The sequence below is a fragment of the Serinus canaria genome, chromosome 5 (genome assembly GCF_022539315.1).
Source record: "Serinus canaria isolate serCan28SL12 chromosome 5, serCan2020, whole genome shotgun sequence".
Classification (NCBI taxonomy): domain Eukaryota; kingdom Metazoa; phylum Chordata; class Aves; order Passeriformes; family Fringillidae; genus Serinus; species Serinus canaria.
In genome coordinates this window covers 18,330,285-18,348,237 of record NC_066319.1, presented here as the reverse complement: position 1 = coordinate 18,348,237, position 17,953 = coordinate 18,330,285, and the positions used below count along the sequence as shown (strand labels likewise).

At 41.2% G+C, this 17,953-nt stretch overlaps 1 protein-coding gene across 1 annotated transcript in view; it reads right to left on the bottom strand.

The window, feature by feature from the left end:
• LRP5 (LDL receptor related protein 5) overlaps positions 1 to 17,953 on the bottom strand; it is a 134,495-nt gene that overhangs the window by 61,143 nt on the left and 55,399 nt on the right. The window contains exons 6-7 of the mRNA XM_009102172.4: positions 7,007 to 7,403; positions 6,343 to 6,514 (exon numbers count right to left, since the gene is read on the bottom strand). Of these exons, the coding sequence (XP_009100420.1) occupies positions 6,343 to 6,514; positions 7,007 to 7,403 (569 nt within the window). The remainder of the gene's footprint in view (positions 1 to 6,342; positions 6,515 to 7,006; positions 7,404 to 17,953) is intronic.

The following is a 17,953-nucleotide window of genomic DNA, read 5'->3' as shown; positions in this document are numbered from 1 at the left end:
GGCTGTCATGTGTGTCTGTTAGATTTCTCTCTCCTTAGGCCTGGATGATAGGAGTCTAGAAATGGTACTGACAGCTTTCAAAATTTCACTAATGAGATGTGGCATGAAAAGCAAGTTCCACACGTTTATTTGCAGTGGGAGCTCCTCAGCAGCATGGGAACATCACCGGGCCAGCCCAGCACGCCAAGTTTCTGCTCCTTACAGCATCCACATTCCATCAGTTTCACAAGCAAAAACTGCAGAAATTTGTGCTGACAGGCACCTGTGGTACCACCACCTGCCCTCCCAGCGTTGCTCAAGACAATCCACCTGGAACATTCCAATATGATGTTCTGTGGTGTTGTGAAATACCATCACTAATGTGGATGGCCTTAAAAAATGACCCAACAAAGCTGAAGGCTGGAATTTGTATTTGTGGGAAAAATATCTCTGTATTCTTCATTTAAGAAGTTCATACCTAAGGTCACCCAAGAAAGGGTTCAAACAAGAGCAAGGGAAGGACTTTTTTCCTAGTGAAAAGTTACTTCTCAAACTATGGTGACAAACTTTGCAAACTGGCACAACTGTCTTCAAAACACCAGAGAAACAAGTCTCTTCCAACACTGGTATAAGACATCATTCATGAGATCACAACTCCTGGGCAGCAAAAATCACCTTCCCTCTAGGTTAGAGGTAAGCTCTATAGAAATTCAGCATTTTTCTTAGGAAAACACAGAAGAAAGTAGGAAAATGAAATCATAAAAGGTAACAGTACTTAAAGGAAATCACTCATAGCTATTGGCAAACAATATAGCCAGTAACTTCAAGAAGGTTACCAAGTTAAAACCTCTCTCAGCTATCCTACCTGCTAGTCTGACAAACTCAAAGTTACTCCAGCTTCCATTGAAGCCAACTTTTTCTGAGCAATTGGAAAAACACATACTTGTTCTGTGCTAGAATATACATCAGGTTCTCTTTAAGGGGGCTCATTTCCACTCTTCATAGGTACAGAAGCCTTTGTACCACTACACACAAAATCCCTCTTTCAAATACAGGAAGCTGATCCCAGCAGTGGAAGTAAAGCAGAATTCTCTCCCTAGCAAGAGGAAAAGGGTGATTTGAAATCAGATAGCCTAAAATAATTCTCCAGGGAGAAAGGAGAGCCCCAAACATGTAAAACTCAAATAATTCTTCACCTTTGTAGTTTAATACATCCTCAGGATTTCCTCTCGATAAATATGGCAAAAGCTGCACATGCAGAAGCAATTTCTGAGCACTCCACAAAGACCAAATTTAGAAGCTGCCTGTCAGTTGCTTCTTTTTTAAGTTGTCCCTTTAAAAGAGTAGTACAAAACAAAAGAGTTCCTGGATAATTGCACAAGCTTTAGAGGGTTTTATGGCAATGCAGCAGCTCTAATAAATCACAAATTGTTATAGATTAATGTAAGTTCATACTGGTAGAAATTTGAGGGTGGAGGGACTCAAAGGAGTATTTAAAGTGCATGTTTTTTTCACTGTGAAGCTATTTGATACAGTACCAAGGGGGGCATATAAAAGTTTAAGAGAATGCCTGATCAAAACCATCCTATGGAGGGATCTCATTCAATCAAAACATTATTTGAGAGTTTTCTACTAGTGACATGACTAACACAGGCCACATTATCTCCTGTATCATCTAGGTGGGACAAGTCCCTGCTGCAACTGCTTCTACACAATGGGCTTGTGCTGCAAGGCTAGTTTTGCTCTCCTTCTTTACAGATGGGAATTTCTGGTTATTTATGATGCTGAAGGCAAGGTCAACTAATATGAACCTTGCACTCGGAACAGAGAAACAGAACTCCTTGGTGTGTTTCAGTTCCTGAAAATTGGGGAAGGGGGAAAGAGAGAAGGCTAATCCAGCATCTCAGCACAGCCTCTAAGTAAAATTTCCCTTTCCTACAGAAAAGATTTGCCTTTATTATGGAAAACCCATTTATGCTCAACAGTAGCCCAGACAACAGTCTTCACTTCAGACACGTAGCTGCCTTTTCCATATGTATGGCCTAGGCTGTGAAGAAAGAACTGGCATCTTGAATTTGATTTGTAGTTAGTTATCTTGGAAATGTCAGCACAAAGAATTAAGAATGTGCTCATGGCACCTCATGCTGCTAAGGAGACATGGCACACACCTTGAGGACTGAAGTCCCCACACCCCTGTCAACTGGGCTGCTGCATTTCAGCCAAAAGGTGATAAAGAACAGACTAATTGAGTTTAGGCCATCATTCATCTGCAGAGGCACTCCACCATCCCTCCCCATCCTATCCCATCCAGAAAAGCTTTTCTCAAGAAAATTTTGCTGAAGAATGGGAAGTTTTATGTATCTCCAAGAGCACTGCTGAACACAGGATGGAACCAGCCACAGCTTGGGTGTGTTCCTTATAATTAACACTTTCTTCTTCAACACTGTCATACCTTTCACTTGCTTAGGGCTCAGATGAAAGTTCACCTGGCAGGTAACACTGAAAAGGGACAGGAGGAAATTCACCTTCATAAGTTTATCTCCTTCCCTTTGGTCACTGCCCTGTGAAGCCTTTCTTTCTACTTAGCTTAGAGCAGAAAGGTGTGAGCTAAAACATCTAATTCTGTGAAACTGGATCTGACTTTCTTCAACAGCTCCCACACTTGGCACAAGTCCTCTATAAGTAAACAGCACTCATGTGGTGCAAGGTATAAAATAACATATTGAAATGCCTAATTAAGCAGTAAGCAAAACACAGACAAACTGATCTTGTCATTAGAAGAGTGGAGCTGGAAGGCTCTGTGCTCATGAGCAGGATATGTGCATTGTTTGTTGGCAGATAGAGTCTGGCTTTATTTCTGTGCTCCAGAAAGAGGTCGTATCACATCAGGAAATCCTGAACCACAGTTCAGGGTTTAGAAATATGTAACAGACTCAGAAGAGTTTCAATTCACTAAAAGCCATTAAGATCTGAAATCACTCACCAGTGTGATCTGCTGCACATTACAGATCATTGTGTGTCATCTCAGCAGTCTGTTCCACACTACAGACTGGTGTCTACAAGGCTGGACAAACTGAAATATCATTTCTGTGATAGCAAATTAGTTAAGATCATTCCAAACATGCATGAGCAGAAAATTCTTCATTGCAGAGGAAGTTGAGACATCCCTGGGAGTCAGAACTGAGGTGCTTACTCCTGACCCCAAATCTGGTGATGAGTCTGGTGTTGCAAGCAGAACACAACCAATAGACAGATGAGAGAGTGGGGATTCTTAAGCAAGAGAGAATAAAGATCAGTAATTATAAAGCTTGTTTCCTGAAAACTCAAGGGCAGCCCGCACAACTGCACCTGGGGAAGAAATTCCAGCGAGGTCCATGATCATGATCTAGTGCTGACTTACACTTAAAGCACCCTACAGACTTGCACAGACTTACTGTATGTGATATGTTATTGTGTATGTGATACTTATGGGATTATGGATCTCCAACAATAAAAAAACAAAAACAAACAAACAAACAAAGGACGTTTGTCAACAGAGGGGAAAGGGAAGAAGCTGCCAGAAGGGATATTCTGCTGAATGCTTATTCCAAGAATATTGCACAAGCTCAATAAAATGCATACATAATGACAGGCAGCTGAAAATTTCATAATTGCTCATTATGCAACTAAACCTTAGGCACTTCAGGCAAATATTGAAAAAATAATACATGGGAAAACCTGGTTTGCCATAAACTTTTTAAAAGAAGAATTAGGAAACTACACACGTGGGCCTTTGCTTCTCTCTCTGCTGGAATCCTGTAATCCTTATTAATCTGCTGTTTGTTCCTGGAAAGTAACTCTTCTCTGTCAGTAAAATCCAAAGTTCAGCTGGATTAATCCATGCCCTTTACTTGTAGCTGAAGCTGTGTGGACAAACACATGGTTTTGACAGACATGACTCAAAATTTGCTATCTATTTTCTATTTGCCATACTCTTTGTCAAAGTAATTTTAAAAAATAAACTTAAAACCTGGGAACAGTGTTACCACAGGGTGCCAAATTTGCAGCGAAAGCCCCGTAGGCTCCTGTCACACAGAATTTTGACAAGCCTTGCCAAGTGGTTTCTCCAGGATGCAAGCTGCTCGCGGAGTGACTGCGCCCTTTGTGTCGCAGCTGAGCGCTGCGGATGGGAAGGTTAGCAAAGGGGTTTGACAGGAAGGGGTAACTGCTGGTTTCACCCTGTGAAGTCCTCCATGCACAAATAAATAAAACACAGTCTCCTGGTACAGGGGGATGCTTGGTGTACCCTCAGCAGCTCTGCAGAGATTGTCTTCTAACTGAGGAAGAGTGCACCCAAAAGCAATGACACAGTGTGTTAGCAGAACTGAACAAAACCAGCCCTGAAACCAACCCGCCCACCCAGGGACATTCACAGGGCATTTCAGACACGAGGTCCAGGAAAAACAGGACAGATGCCTTCAGCCTATCAAATTTCCAAGCTGTACAAAGTTCATTCACTGTTTAAGAACTTTAAACTCAAACAGGCCTTCCCAGTGAAAGTAAGATGACTCCCTGCAGATCTAGAATACCAGAAGCTAGAGCAGAATAGCAAGCAGAGATACACACAAATATGCACAAGCTGTATTCACTCTAATGTTTTGTTCTACATAGAAAGCAGTTGAAGGCATGCCATGTGATGAAAGCAATTCTCAATTACATCTAACAGCAATTTGGGATCCCATCTTCAGCACGGACAAGGCAGCACCTTCTCTGCCTTCTGCAGTACAATGCACCTGCAGAGTGCAACTTTCTGAACTGGGTAGGGGCAAAACGCTTGGTTGAAGACTTCCTTCTTCAGGAGCACTCAGCATAAATCTGAACATTGTTTAAGATGAAGCAAGATCTCTCTCCTTGAAGTGTAGAGTAAACCACCCACAACATCATCAGCTTTTATTTTCTTTTGTGACCTAATGAGCTACAAAATAGTTAGAGCTTACTATCTACCGTCCCATATATGCTGATTTTAGGTGGAAACAAAAATTAAATTTATCCAGTACCATGTTTCAAGGTAGTTTTAGGTCTCTATTGGGAAAAAAGAGAAATGCCAGTACCCAGCTGGGTCAACTACAGTATAAAATATAAATATGTATCCTCTACTTGAAGTCAGCTGATTTTTGTTTCTGACAAGCTGTGGATGCAACATACATACATACAAAACCCATCACTGAGACACAGTGGCTGCTACTAAAATGGCATTTTCTTGGCAACAAAACATAAGCAGGGGAAAATGAGTTTTTGCTGAGTGGCTGCAGCAGCAAGTGAAACTGGAAATGCCCCACCTCAAATGCCATACAGTGAGGTTTCGTGCGTATTAGGGCCAGGGGAGTAGCATGAAAGAAAAACAGAGTGAATAAAAAGCCCTTACATTGGTTTCTCTGGTTTTCCTAGACTTTGATGTCAAACCAAACAGGATTGCTGGATCTGCTGCCTGACAGTGAAGTAAGACAGACTGAACAGATTGCTTAACCCCACGAAACACAAGGCAGCCCCAGCTATAAAAGGTGGTATCTGGAATCTTCCCTGTCCTGCAAGCTGAAAGGTAAGGGCAGACAGGATCTCTCTGGTAGTCATCAAACTCAGTATTAGCTACTGCCAAACACTGAAGTTAAATTTCTGGAGCTAGCAGACAGTCTGGTTTCCTCTCTTCCTGATGGCAAAATCTTTAGAAAGCAGTCATTCTCAAAGTCTATTTATCTAATTTATCAAAAAATGTTGCACATGCTACTACCCCCAAACAACATTAAAACTCAGTTGATTTCACCGGCCGTGACCAAGGTAGAAATTTCCCTCCTCAAATTCAGGCACAGACTGCCTATATTGTTTTCAAAGCAGTAGGTACATTAAAATTTACCTCTTGTCCACAAGTCTGGACATCACATAACCATTAACATCCTGAAATATGGCTTTCCAGGGCCTCCACATCCACTGGCTCCTGTACACGAACCTTGCACTGTCTTTTGCATCCAGCAATTTTAAATAGCAGTTCCAAGCACCACAGACAAGCCAAAACATCTTTTAAATAAATTTTACCTGAGTGTCCCAATTTGTTGCAAAAGCCTCAGGTGAAATCTGAGATTTCAAGCAATTAAATTACACTTGGAGCAAAGTAGGCATAACAAACATACCATTTCTTGCAGAAATTTTCTGAACCACGTGAACGTACTTCCTTTGTTCTCAAATATGTCTTGTTATGCTAAGTATCATTTTAATATTAATGAAACAACAGACTCCTCCAAAATGGGTAAATCTACCCCAAGACAAAGCTGCATATGAGAACTGCATTTGTTTTCTACAAATGCACCCAAGTATGGCTCTGTTACTCACCTCAATTTTATCTGTTTTTGCATCTCCCCAGTAAAGCTTGTTTTTCTCAAGATCCAGTGCCAAGCCATTAGGCCACCCAAGAGAAGTATTCACCAGAATTCGCCTTTCTGAGCCATCCAAATAAGCACATTCTATCTTTGGACTTTCACCCCAGTCTGTCCAATACATGTAGCTGTAAATAAAGAAATAAAAATAAAATAAAATTTAAGAAAAAAAAAAGGAGAACAATTAATGCATGCAACAGGCAAGACAAGAGTTAAGGTCTGTGCTGCTTTTGAAAGAATTTACTTTTTGCTTCCCCAGACGCAGCAAACAAGCCAGCTTAAACAGTAATCAGTGAAGACAATATAAAGTTTGAGCAGTAAATAAATTAAACTACGGAAAATATGCAATGGCCCAATTCTTTCACAGTTAGGATAACACTGAAGATGCAGAGAACAGATAACTCAACCAAACACCCAATGTAACTGAGGAACACTATATTTAGAAGTCACCTTTTAAGTACACATTATTAGAGGGATGAATCAAGGGAAAATCAGCCATTTCCTGAATATCTGACAAACATCACAGGTATCATCCTGCAATTTGCACGTTTTCACTTTCAGGAGACCATGAGCTGGTTCCCAAGACCTACCACAGGGCTCTCACTAAACACCCAACTTACCCCATAACAGGATTGAGCACTATGGCTCGAGGTTCATCCAGGTTTTCTGAGATGAGAATCTTCCTGGATGTCCCGTTGAGCCGGGTCACCTCGATGCGGTCTGTGCCAGTATCAGTCCAGTACAAGTTCCTGGCCACCCAGTCCACAGCAATCCCATCTGGATGGTTGATCTCCGTGGTCACCAGAGTCTGGGCTCCAGTGCCATCAAGATAGGCCCGACGGATTGCCCGGACATCATCATCAGTCCAGTAGATGTAGCCTTCCACAGGGTCATAGTCAATGGCAATGGCGTGTCTGATGTTGTCTATCTGCAGAATAATGTCAGTGAAATCTGGCATGTCCAGGGAAATCCTCCTCAAGTCGGTTCTTCTGGCGAGCAGCAAGACTTCCTCAGCACCTGGGGAGAAAAGCATCCATGGCATCATTTCCATTGCTACTGATGGGAAGATTTCAGTGGAGCACAGCAGGCTGTGAACTGCTACTGTCGCTGTAACAAGAAGAGATTTCCTTAAATAAGGACATCAAGCTTTCACGAAAATATAGATTTGCTTGTATTTTAGATGACAATTTCTCCCAGCCTTCTAAAGTAATACAGACCATAGCAATCTGTCTCTAGAATCTAAAAAAAAACCAATTTGGTGGATTCAGGTCCAAATATTTCCTCACGTTATAGAGACTTGCTCAGCCAAATGTCTCACTAGCTCCGTCAGTCCACTAGACAAGTTTTCACACATGCCCTGTACAGTAAATGACAGGGGCTAACAGAAGACTGGATATTTTGTAAACAAATTCCATTAATGATTTACTCCAGACAGTCCAACAAGAAAACAAGTCACAACCACAGCAAGTATTTATCATTTTGGCCACAGATGATGCAAAGCAATTCTAAGGCAATAGGATTGTTGTTCTTTTCTCTCCTCTATTTTTTCTCCCCACTGCAAAGTTTTCCTGCTTGTGGAAAGGGTGCCAAACAACAACTTGGAGCACATTTCAAGGACAAATGGCATCTTCAGTTGACTGACTCTGAAGTGGCAGCTTCTTTTATTAATGCAAAAAAGGGGACAGAGCAAATGTGCAGTTGCTTAATAAAGTTTCCCCACATCCACCCATGCATGCTTCAGTACAAAAAGTATGTGAGGTTTTTCCTACTTCTGTTACCAAGTTTATGCTGGGTATTTTGAAAACTGACAAGAAAATTTTATTGTTTAGCAATACTCCAAAACTGGAAACCTAAATAAAAGTCACTTGTTGTATTTCATCCAGACCAGCAAACACCACTAGGAGGTGGCAATTTCCAGCTTCCCTTAACAGCTGAGACTGAATGAAAATGGCCATCATGGGGACATGTCTAAGAATAACGGAAATTCATATACTCATGAGAACATTCTTCTAGAAATATTTCACACCAAGGCATGCTTATGTAGTTCTGGAGACACAGAAGTTGAATCTATTGTACAACACAACCAAATTTACATTCACTATGTGTGCTGGATTTGAGTTTGGAAATCCGGGTTCAGCCTCCACATATCATCTCAGAAGCTCTGAAAAAAAATAGTGTTCAGGGCACAAGTGTATAATGACTGAAAGGATCTAAAAGAGCAGTGTTTTAACATCATTTAAGCCCTTGGAACTACCTCAAGCCATCACAACTCCTGGGTGAAGCAGTGCTGCTCTCCTCCTTGCTTGCTCTCATTTCTGTATCACCCGGTCTCACATGCAAGCCCAGCATGGCCTTATACCACGGCTGTGTGCTGCAAACCACACCAAAGAGCTGGTCCAAACAAAAACTAACTCAGTAGATAAGAAGCCATCAGCCTAAGTTAACAACCAAACCTTCAGAACTCCACAAACACCTGAGCTGGCACAGTGAGGGGCTCCAGCAAGAATGATTCTCCCAGTCAGCATCAGCTGACAAGGTCTGGCAAGGACAGCACCACTTTGAGGCAAGGCTTAGGCAGAAGAGAGGAACAACAACTCAGAGCTGAAAAACCCCCTGGAGAAAAGCGAGGAATGAAAGCCCATGCATTCATGACAGCAAAGCAAGAGAGAACAAAGCAACTACAGCAGAACCAAATACCTCATGTAACAATGTTTTATGTCTAGCTTCTATGCTTCTGAAATATTTCATTATGGGAGTCAAAATAAAAACTGTTTAGTGCAAGTTAAGTAAAAATTCAGGCCTCAGAAGTCAACATGGAAAGTGTGATGTATCTGGTCATCTAAGTGTTGTACAGACACAGAAGGGTTTTCAATTATACATTAAAAAACCAGTTGAGATGATGGAGTTGCTTTTTGTTTAAGAAAACACCTGGAACACATGGCCCCTTGTGTCAGGGAGGATGATGAGTGAGTCAAGAGTTTCTGGGTAAGGATTAAAGAGCAGACCAGGCAGGGTGACGCTGCTGTGGGTGTTTGTTACAGGACCCCAGATGAGAAGGAGCAAGTGAATGAAGTCTTTCACAGACAGCTGGAAGGAGCCTCACAGTCACACACCCTGGTTCTTAAGGGTGACTCCAGCCACCCCCATCTCTGCTGGGGGAGCTGAGCACACACAGTGCACGAGGCTCCTGCAGAGCACCGATGCCAACTTTCTAACACAGGTGGTGGGGAAGCAGTGAGGAAAGATGTGCTGCTGGACCTTGTACTAACAAAGAACTGGCTGGGATGTGAATGTTGGGGGCAGCCTTGGCTGCAGTGACTATGACATAGTGCAGCACAGGATCCTGCAAAGAAATGGGGTCCTGAGTAAGGTCCCAAAGAGATAACTGATCTCTTCAGGCATCTTCTTGAAACAGTCTCATGGGAACATGGCCTGGAGGGAAGAGGTGTCCAAGAGAGGTGGCTAATACTCAAGGAACAGCATGGCAGCTGTTCATACACCAAAAGCACTCAAGTTTATATCCACTTTAACCTCTGAATTTCTACTAAATCCATGTGTCTGCAATCATAACCTTAATACTGAAGTTACAAGTACTGTGAAGAACAGGACCATCAAATGCATGCCTAGCAAGTGATAACACAGCAATTACCAATATTACATGTATTTCTAGGATAACCAACATTGCAAGTCTCATTGCATGGGAACAAACAGATAAGAATCAAATGCATATGTTTTGCCTCTTCACACAAGGGAGATTGCAGGGTCACCTTGGTTCACTGTAAACAAGTTTGGGGGAAGCAACCATCAGTCTAAGGCTCAGATTTTGTCTAGAAATGCTGACTAGACAACAGGCTGAAAGACACTATTAACTCCCCCTAAAACTCACAAGTAGTACCAAAACAGCCTTCACTTCCTCACAGCAGCAATAATTAGGCTCAGATTTATCTCACCCAGCTCTGTGGTAGGTTCACCTCTACATAAGATCATGCACTTATTTGCACACAAAGCATTATTTTGACCAGGAACAGGACAGCCCAACCACCTTGAATCAGCTATATGACTAGAATCTTCTTGCAAATCAAAAGAAACCATTTGTTTCTGACACGTTCAGCTGCTCTTTTTCTCCAAGCAAACACTACTGCAGATATAGTCCCAACCTCAGTTCTGTCCCATGGATAGATATGGCTGAAAATAATCAGGAAGAAGAAAACTTCTCCCTGCTGATCGAGTGAACAAGAAGAAAATCTTCAGCTGACAATTGGGACATTTTGTTGGTAGCTGAATGAGATATCTCTTGGTAATTTCTTCTATTTTCTAATATACCTTTAACTGAGGCTTGTGGGGGAAAAGAAATAATAAGGGGAATGAACTACCTGGTTAATTCTGTAGGGATGCTTAAAATTAAGTGAAATGTTACACAAAAAGACTCTTGACAGACAGGCACCTACATCCTTGAACAATCAAATACACATGAACAGAGAAAATGTTACCACAGCATGTATCACAAAGTTACACCCCTCCAGCTGAAAGCCTGTAAAAGATTGTCATCAGAAGTAATTTTTGATAGGTGCAAAAAATCCTTTTATTACAACACAGTTAACAATTACAGTTGGTTGTAACTGCATTTGACTCCATTAACAAATTCCTGCTAAAGAGTTGGCAGCAGGCTCTGAGCACAACACCAAGGGGTGAGAACTTGACACTGGTTCTCTCTAAAAACCTGGACAAACACGCTTGTCTGGCTCATTAGGTTTATCTGTATCATGGAGGCATTTTGATTATTAATGCTGGTAGGAATGTTTTCAAGGCTGCAGAAGTGTTGTGCTGCGACTTGCCCAGTGTTATCCTAGATACCCTAGAATCTGCTTAACACATTACAGCCAGCTATTTACCTAGTGCTAAAGTGCTGTAACATACATTTAATTAACTTCATCTTCCAAACCTCCCACTGCAGTCACTTCTCTAAGCACATGATCAAGAGATTCCCAACAGAACTGCTGTTACAACATGGTCATTTATAACACCACACAATGGACAAAAGCCTTTTTGGAGGGGAGTGGGAAATGCAAGCTATTCCAACATCACAACTGCAGCAACCAAACACTTCAGTAGAAGTTTATGAGAAGTTTTCTATGCAAACCATAAATAGAAAACCAGGAGGATCTAGATGAATCTAAAACTTCCATTTAGAAAACATTTTAAAATATCCATACTCAAATTGTTTTACTTTTTCAACTGGTTTAAATTTTGAACCACTTATTTTTCTCTATTCAGTTCAAGCCTTCTGCAGACCTTCAAGAGAAATTTTTAGTAGATCTAATAACCATAAGAGCTGATGAGCTGCTCTGGTTGACATACAATCACAGAAAGTTTTGGGTTGGAAGGGACCTCGAAGATCATCTAATTCCAACCCCTCTGTCAGAGGCAGGGATGCCACCCACTAGATCAGCCTGCTCAGAGTCCCAACCAACCTGGCCTTCAACTCTTCCAGGGATGGGGCATCAGAACAACATCTGAGTTTACCAAAAGAAACCAAAAAACAACAACAATAACAAAAAAAAAAACCCCAACAAATAAGGAGACTCCGAACTCTACAATTAATAAATCCTAGAGAAACCTTTTGGTTTTGGCACTTACACAAGATGCTTTCCTGCCATACCCAGAAATCAGTATTTTTTATATCTATGCTAAGATATCGTTCTTGCTTTGATTTGGTTGGTTTGTGCTTTTGTTATTAAAAATTCACGCTTCACTGCTGGAAATGGCAACTGTATTCTATTTGCAAAACTAACTGCAATCAGAGCTGACAGCAGCAAAACAGGCCATCTCACCAGCTTGACAAGACCCCTTTTTATTCTTCCCTTGGCCCACTTCACATTTGACAAGTAACAAGACATCTACAACACAGTAACAAATGCTCCGATTTATTCACCCAACCTGAACATGTGGACTGCAGTGGCTGCCTCTGTTAATGTTTGCAGAAAAGGCCACGCTATTCCTTTCCCATTTGTCTGCCTGCTAATTAGGCCAGAACAATGACCTATTGTAGGACTCATCCCAGTTTTATGTATATGCATGAGCATGCACCTGCATGTACAGACTCAGTCTCAGTACAAACAGCTCTGGAAATATCCAGACTTGTGGGGAGAAAATCAGAGACACTCTAAAAACAGGAGAGGTTTTAGCTCTGCTCCAAAGAACAAAATGGTAAGTGCTTTTTGAAAAGAGTGTGTTAGAATTACTTTGACTGCAGGCAACTCCCTTACAAGCTGATTGGGCACAGCCACCTCAGCACTCTTGAAAAACAAAAAAAGATTTATCAAAAAAGCAAGGGATTTTGTTGGTTGCTGCAATACAGTGAATTATCTAGCAAACTTCCAGTGTATGTCAAAAGGGGGCCAGAGTATGGTTTTGGGAGAAAAGATGGAGTGTATGAACACTGCTAACACTGCCATGCTGTTTAATAAGCTTTCCAATATTCAAAACAACTACAACACCTTGCATAAGGGTTTAGGTTTAACATCAGTCACTCTTCACACCAAAAGAAAAATGATGCAATGAAACTGACTGGATATAAATCAACAAAACTCTGTAAAACCCCCTTCTTGTTCCTCAACCTCCTCAGAAAACTGTAATATTTAAGGAGTTGAGAGAAACTTTAGCAATACCTAGAAATTAATGGAAAATCTTTTTATACCTTACTAGAGCCAGTTGCAACATGAACAGCATTTTGCATTCCAGTCCAGGCTTTTATTTCTCTTTCAGACTGAAAGGAAGACAGGACTGCTTCTTCTTACTGTGTGACAGTGGTGGGCTGGGAAAGGCTGGCCATGTCCTCTCCAAATGGACCCTGCACATGCAATGTAAAGCCAAGGACTGCATGCAGTGGGAGTGTGCAACCAGCAAAATAGAAACAGGAAAGGTTTCTTTGAAAGAATGTTTTGAGTGGCCACATTCAGACAGGACTTGATTTAATTGAAAGGTAAGTAAGCATAAGGAAAACTAACAATTGTGACAAAGAACGGAAATACCAGAGCACTTACGTAACTCAAAAATTACATCATTTCTGTCTGCATGGTGCAGGGAAAAGCTATTGTCTCCTGCTTCTTCCACTGTCATAGCAGCAGACTTCTAACTTTGCCTGAACCAGAAAAACACCTACAAATCAGAGTTTTGACACATTGACACAGCCACCAAAATGAAATCCCACAAATGGAATATTAGTTAAACTGCACAGCTGATAAGATCATTAGCACAAAGCAGCTGACTAGGACAAGAGTAATGTTTCTTCCAGAAAAAGCTGTTGCAAGACAGAAATCACAGTTACCCTGTTCTAGCTTAGAATGGAGCTTCTGTGAGATGTGTTCAGTTTTACATGCCCAGGACTGTACTTGTGAGCACAAAGGTTTGAGAAGTTACTACTGACAGAGGAGTAGACAACTCTTAGGAAGATTTACTCAAAACAGCACTAATATAAGTCATAAATGCATTAGCCAGAATCAAAGGTCAGCACAGCCATCTGGCTACTGCTGTACCAAGCAAAGAAGCTGCCCTTACACACAGGATTCATCCAAAGAGCTCAAAGCACTTGAACAACTAGGTCTTACCCTGCCCTGGGGTCTGGATATTCTCTGTGTGCTTTGAAAAAAGAGAAGAGAAAGTTGGAAATGTTAAGTGGTAAATTTGTTACCTTATAGATATCATACTCCCAGCTTCTACTCTTTATTAACAAAAAAAATATTAACGTCCCTTTGCACAGAATTTTTAATAACAGCTCACTGCAAGCCATAGGAAGAAGGATGGGCCAAGAAAAAGTCTGCCAAAAATCCCTACTGCTAGAAAAAGGGTAGGCTTTGGATTGTGGTGTTTCCTCACAAAGCAAGGTTTTAAAGTTGACATGTACCTGCTCTCTGCTGGAGATACAAAATTCCACTGGCTCAGAGTAAGGAATCACCGACTTCGGAACTGACATCCATTTTACAACCTAGTTTCTGTTAAACAGTTTTGGCAGTAACACCTCAAATGCAGAGACAGGAATCAAAAATTCATTACAACTCAACAAGATACATAATTAATATATTTTGTAAATGAACAGAAATACAGTAGGTTTTCTACAATCCCACTTCTATTGACTTCTAATTGCAGATGTTTCCCATTCAGCAAGAGACCTTGAACATATTAAGTTTCTTTGCACTGCTGTCATCCTTTACACAAACAGAAATAAATATTTACACCCCACGAGCCCTCTCTGAGGCTGAAAACTGTGCAGTGCTTTGAAATTTAAGCATTATTTACTATGTGCCAAGTCTGATGGAGGCCCAGAAAATTGAATTCTGAGCTGACACAATCAAGGAAAAAGCAAAACAGCAAAACAAAACAGACAAAAAAAGATACAAACAGCTGCAAATTAGGGTTTGCAAATCTAGGGAGAGTCTCAATCCCACACTGATGCAGTAAAACAGAGAGACAGCCACCCAGTGCTGGAAGAAGCAGTCAAGCCACAGCAGCTTAGGCAGTTATCACTGGGTCTTGGTCACTTTGCCTGTTTGTATGTTCCCAGCACAAAGAGAATGCAAGATAACAAAGTTTACACGTAAACCTTTTCAGTGCAGACCCAGGGTGTGGTTCTACTGCAGCATAAAACCAGATTCAATCCAGAGACTCAACAGAGCTGAAAAGGGAGAGCGTCGCTATTTCCTTTGTACGCACACACCAAAAAGAAAAACCAAAAAAAAAACCCAAACAAAAAAAACCCCTAACCACAAAAATAAGCTCTAACTAGACAGTGTTTCAGAGTCCTGGAAAGTAGTCATCAATTTGAAACATGCACCAACAAAGCTTGAAAAGAAAGTTTCATTCACCATAGCCCAGGAAAACCACCAACAACAGAACTAGAAGATGATGTGGCAGACCTTCAAGAATGCTCCTCACTCCCTCCAGGTTTGTTCCTTTTGGCATGTTTCTAATGGCCTTTATCCAGTGAAAGTATAAATAAGGCCATTTCCATATGAGGCTATTTCATTTTGTCACTACACAAAGTGGTCCCCATTCAGAAGCATAAAAGTTGCTATGAATAGAAAATAATGTAATCCTTTCATATAAATCAAATAAAGTCATCAACATAACACACTAAATAAAGCAAGGGGAAAACAGACTCAAAACAAAGATCTACACATGAATGAAAGGGAAAAATCCACTCACTAAATGGAACAGAACAAGAAGAGGCAGATTTCCCTCTAGATTTCCCAGATCTCAGGTACCCATTACTGAACAGTTTTTAATTACAAACTTGCAGTTTCAACAATTCCTGGATAAGCAAAGGAAGCACAATACACCTTTGGGAGTGCAATAGGGAGAAAGGGAGTGAAGAAAAAGTCATCCAGCTTCTGGATAATGTCTGCCTACAGGAGCCAAACACCAGGCACAGGGCAGAAGACACCTAAGAAATCAAAGCACCTTGCAACCAAAAGCCAATGGTTTTCCATGGTTGCATTTCAATCACAGAGCTGTCAACACGGAGACAGATACCCAGTCTAGGCAATAAGATAAAATACAGCTTTCTTTTTGCTTTTCTATCTCATGACAAACAAATTAGGCATGAGTGCTGCTTCCCAATACAGCTCCAAACCAATGATAGAATGTAATCAGAGTTTATCTACTGATACACCAGGTTTCTCTTCCAGCATCTTCTAAGTGCTAGAATACCCCAGACAGTTACTCACACAATGCCAGCAGAAGATTTATCAAGTATTTGAAAGAACTGAATCTACAGCAGTTATCCCAAACAGCAAATATCTCCCTGACCCTTCTCTTTATCAAAAGGGCTGTTTCTCTCAAATTAGAGGTTGATCTACTTCATGAGAAAAGTCTGGATTAATCCATACTGTTCCTCTTATTTATCAGGAAGACATGCTAGCAAAGAAACCCTCTCTGGTGGTTAAATGGCATGAAGTAAGTACTTCACCATGAAGGTATTTGTCTGCCAGCTTCTCTTGCTTGGAGGCTTAGTTGCTGTAATAAATTCATGATTGCTCACCAAGGAACTGCAGACAAAACTTTTAAAACACACGATGAGCACCAGAAATACACTGGAGATGAGAAGAAAGTGCCTTAGCATTTCTTCCTTCAATACTCTTCTGTCTCCTGCATATTCAAAAACCACTGTACATATTATGCAGTATTAGCCAGCAGGTTCCAAAAACAGTTTTCTATTTCACAAGGTGCAGAATGGCAAAGAGAGCTAAGACACTAGGAAGAGTAGCCAACCCTGATCACCTGCCTCAACAACAGGATCAAGGATAGAAAGGGTAGCTGACTCTTCAAACACCTGAAGCAAGTACTTACTTTCCCAGTTATGAAAATGTGGAGGCTTTTTTCTGGTTTTCATTTGGGAGAACAGAATTTCCTCATTTGTTTGAGAAACTGCAGCTGTCACACCTTCCTGGCAGAAACCCTACAACTTCTAACAGCACACAAGACTAACTCGCAGCCAAACTCTCCCATTTTCAAGCAAAGAACAGTTGCCTTCCCCTGGAGAAATGCCCCTGGTGAGTTGAGGTCAATGTGCCATGTCCCAAATGGCCACTTACACTCTGACATAGCAGGGACAATATTATTGCAAAAAGCAGCTGGCTAGTTACAACATCTAGATTGAGATATCTAAAAGGAGCCAGATTTCTACAAGTACCTATCAACTGAGGTACATTTGAGGAGTGGGAACAGAAGAGGGAAGAAATTCTCCTTGTTAGCACTTTAAAACAATCAAACTCCTGCCACTGAATATATAAAAGGCTCTAAAAATGAGTAACATTTTTCATTTGACTCACATTATGCTGAAAGCTCAATATACAGCAGCAGTTCTCATGCTGGCTTTAAGGAATGCTCATGCTGATGCACAGCAAGAGTTTAATTTCCACATCTCAAGCAGTGCAAGCCCCCTTTTCTGGAAGGGTAGATTTGCTGTGGAAAAGAAGCCCCTCAGATAATTGTGCGTTCAGGTACCTGTCCCACTGTGAAACCTGCCAGCTACCTCAGCATTAAGGCAAGTCAGTAGCAGGATTTGATACAATTGTGCATATTTATCCCTAATATATTTTTTGCACAGACTTTAGGAAAGGCCCCTTACAGGAGCAATCCATTACCAAGCCTTCATGGGCTGCATCAGCTCCCAAATCTGTGCCCCAGCACATGGTCACTGACTTCTTCTGAGCTCAGTAATAATACCAGTGTGAGCAGAAGCTAAAGCACCATTTTGATATGGTTGCTTTTGCAGCCAAATTCTCTGTCTTCAGCTATGGCAGAGGATCATTTATGCTTTTATAGCCCTTCCTGGAGACAGTTTTGCTTGGTCTGCTTCAAATCACAGAATATCTCAAGTTGTAGAGGACTATTGAGTCCAGCTCCCTGCTCTTTGCAGGACCCTGTGATCAAGAACACTGTCCAGACACCCTCTGGCTCAGATCTATACTGAGCCAATGCCTAGAGTATTAAAGGAACATACTTTACTTAGCACTGCCCTCACTTCCAGGCATCACTTCTTTGTGCAAAATTCAAACTATCAAAAGCAT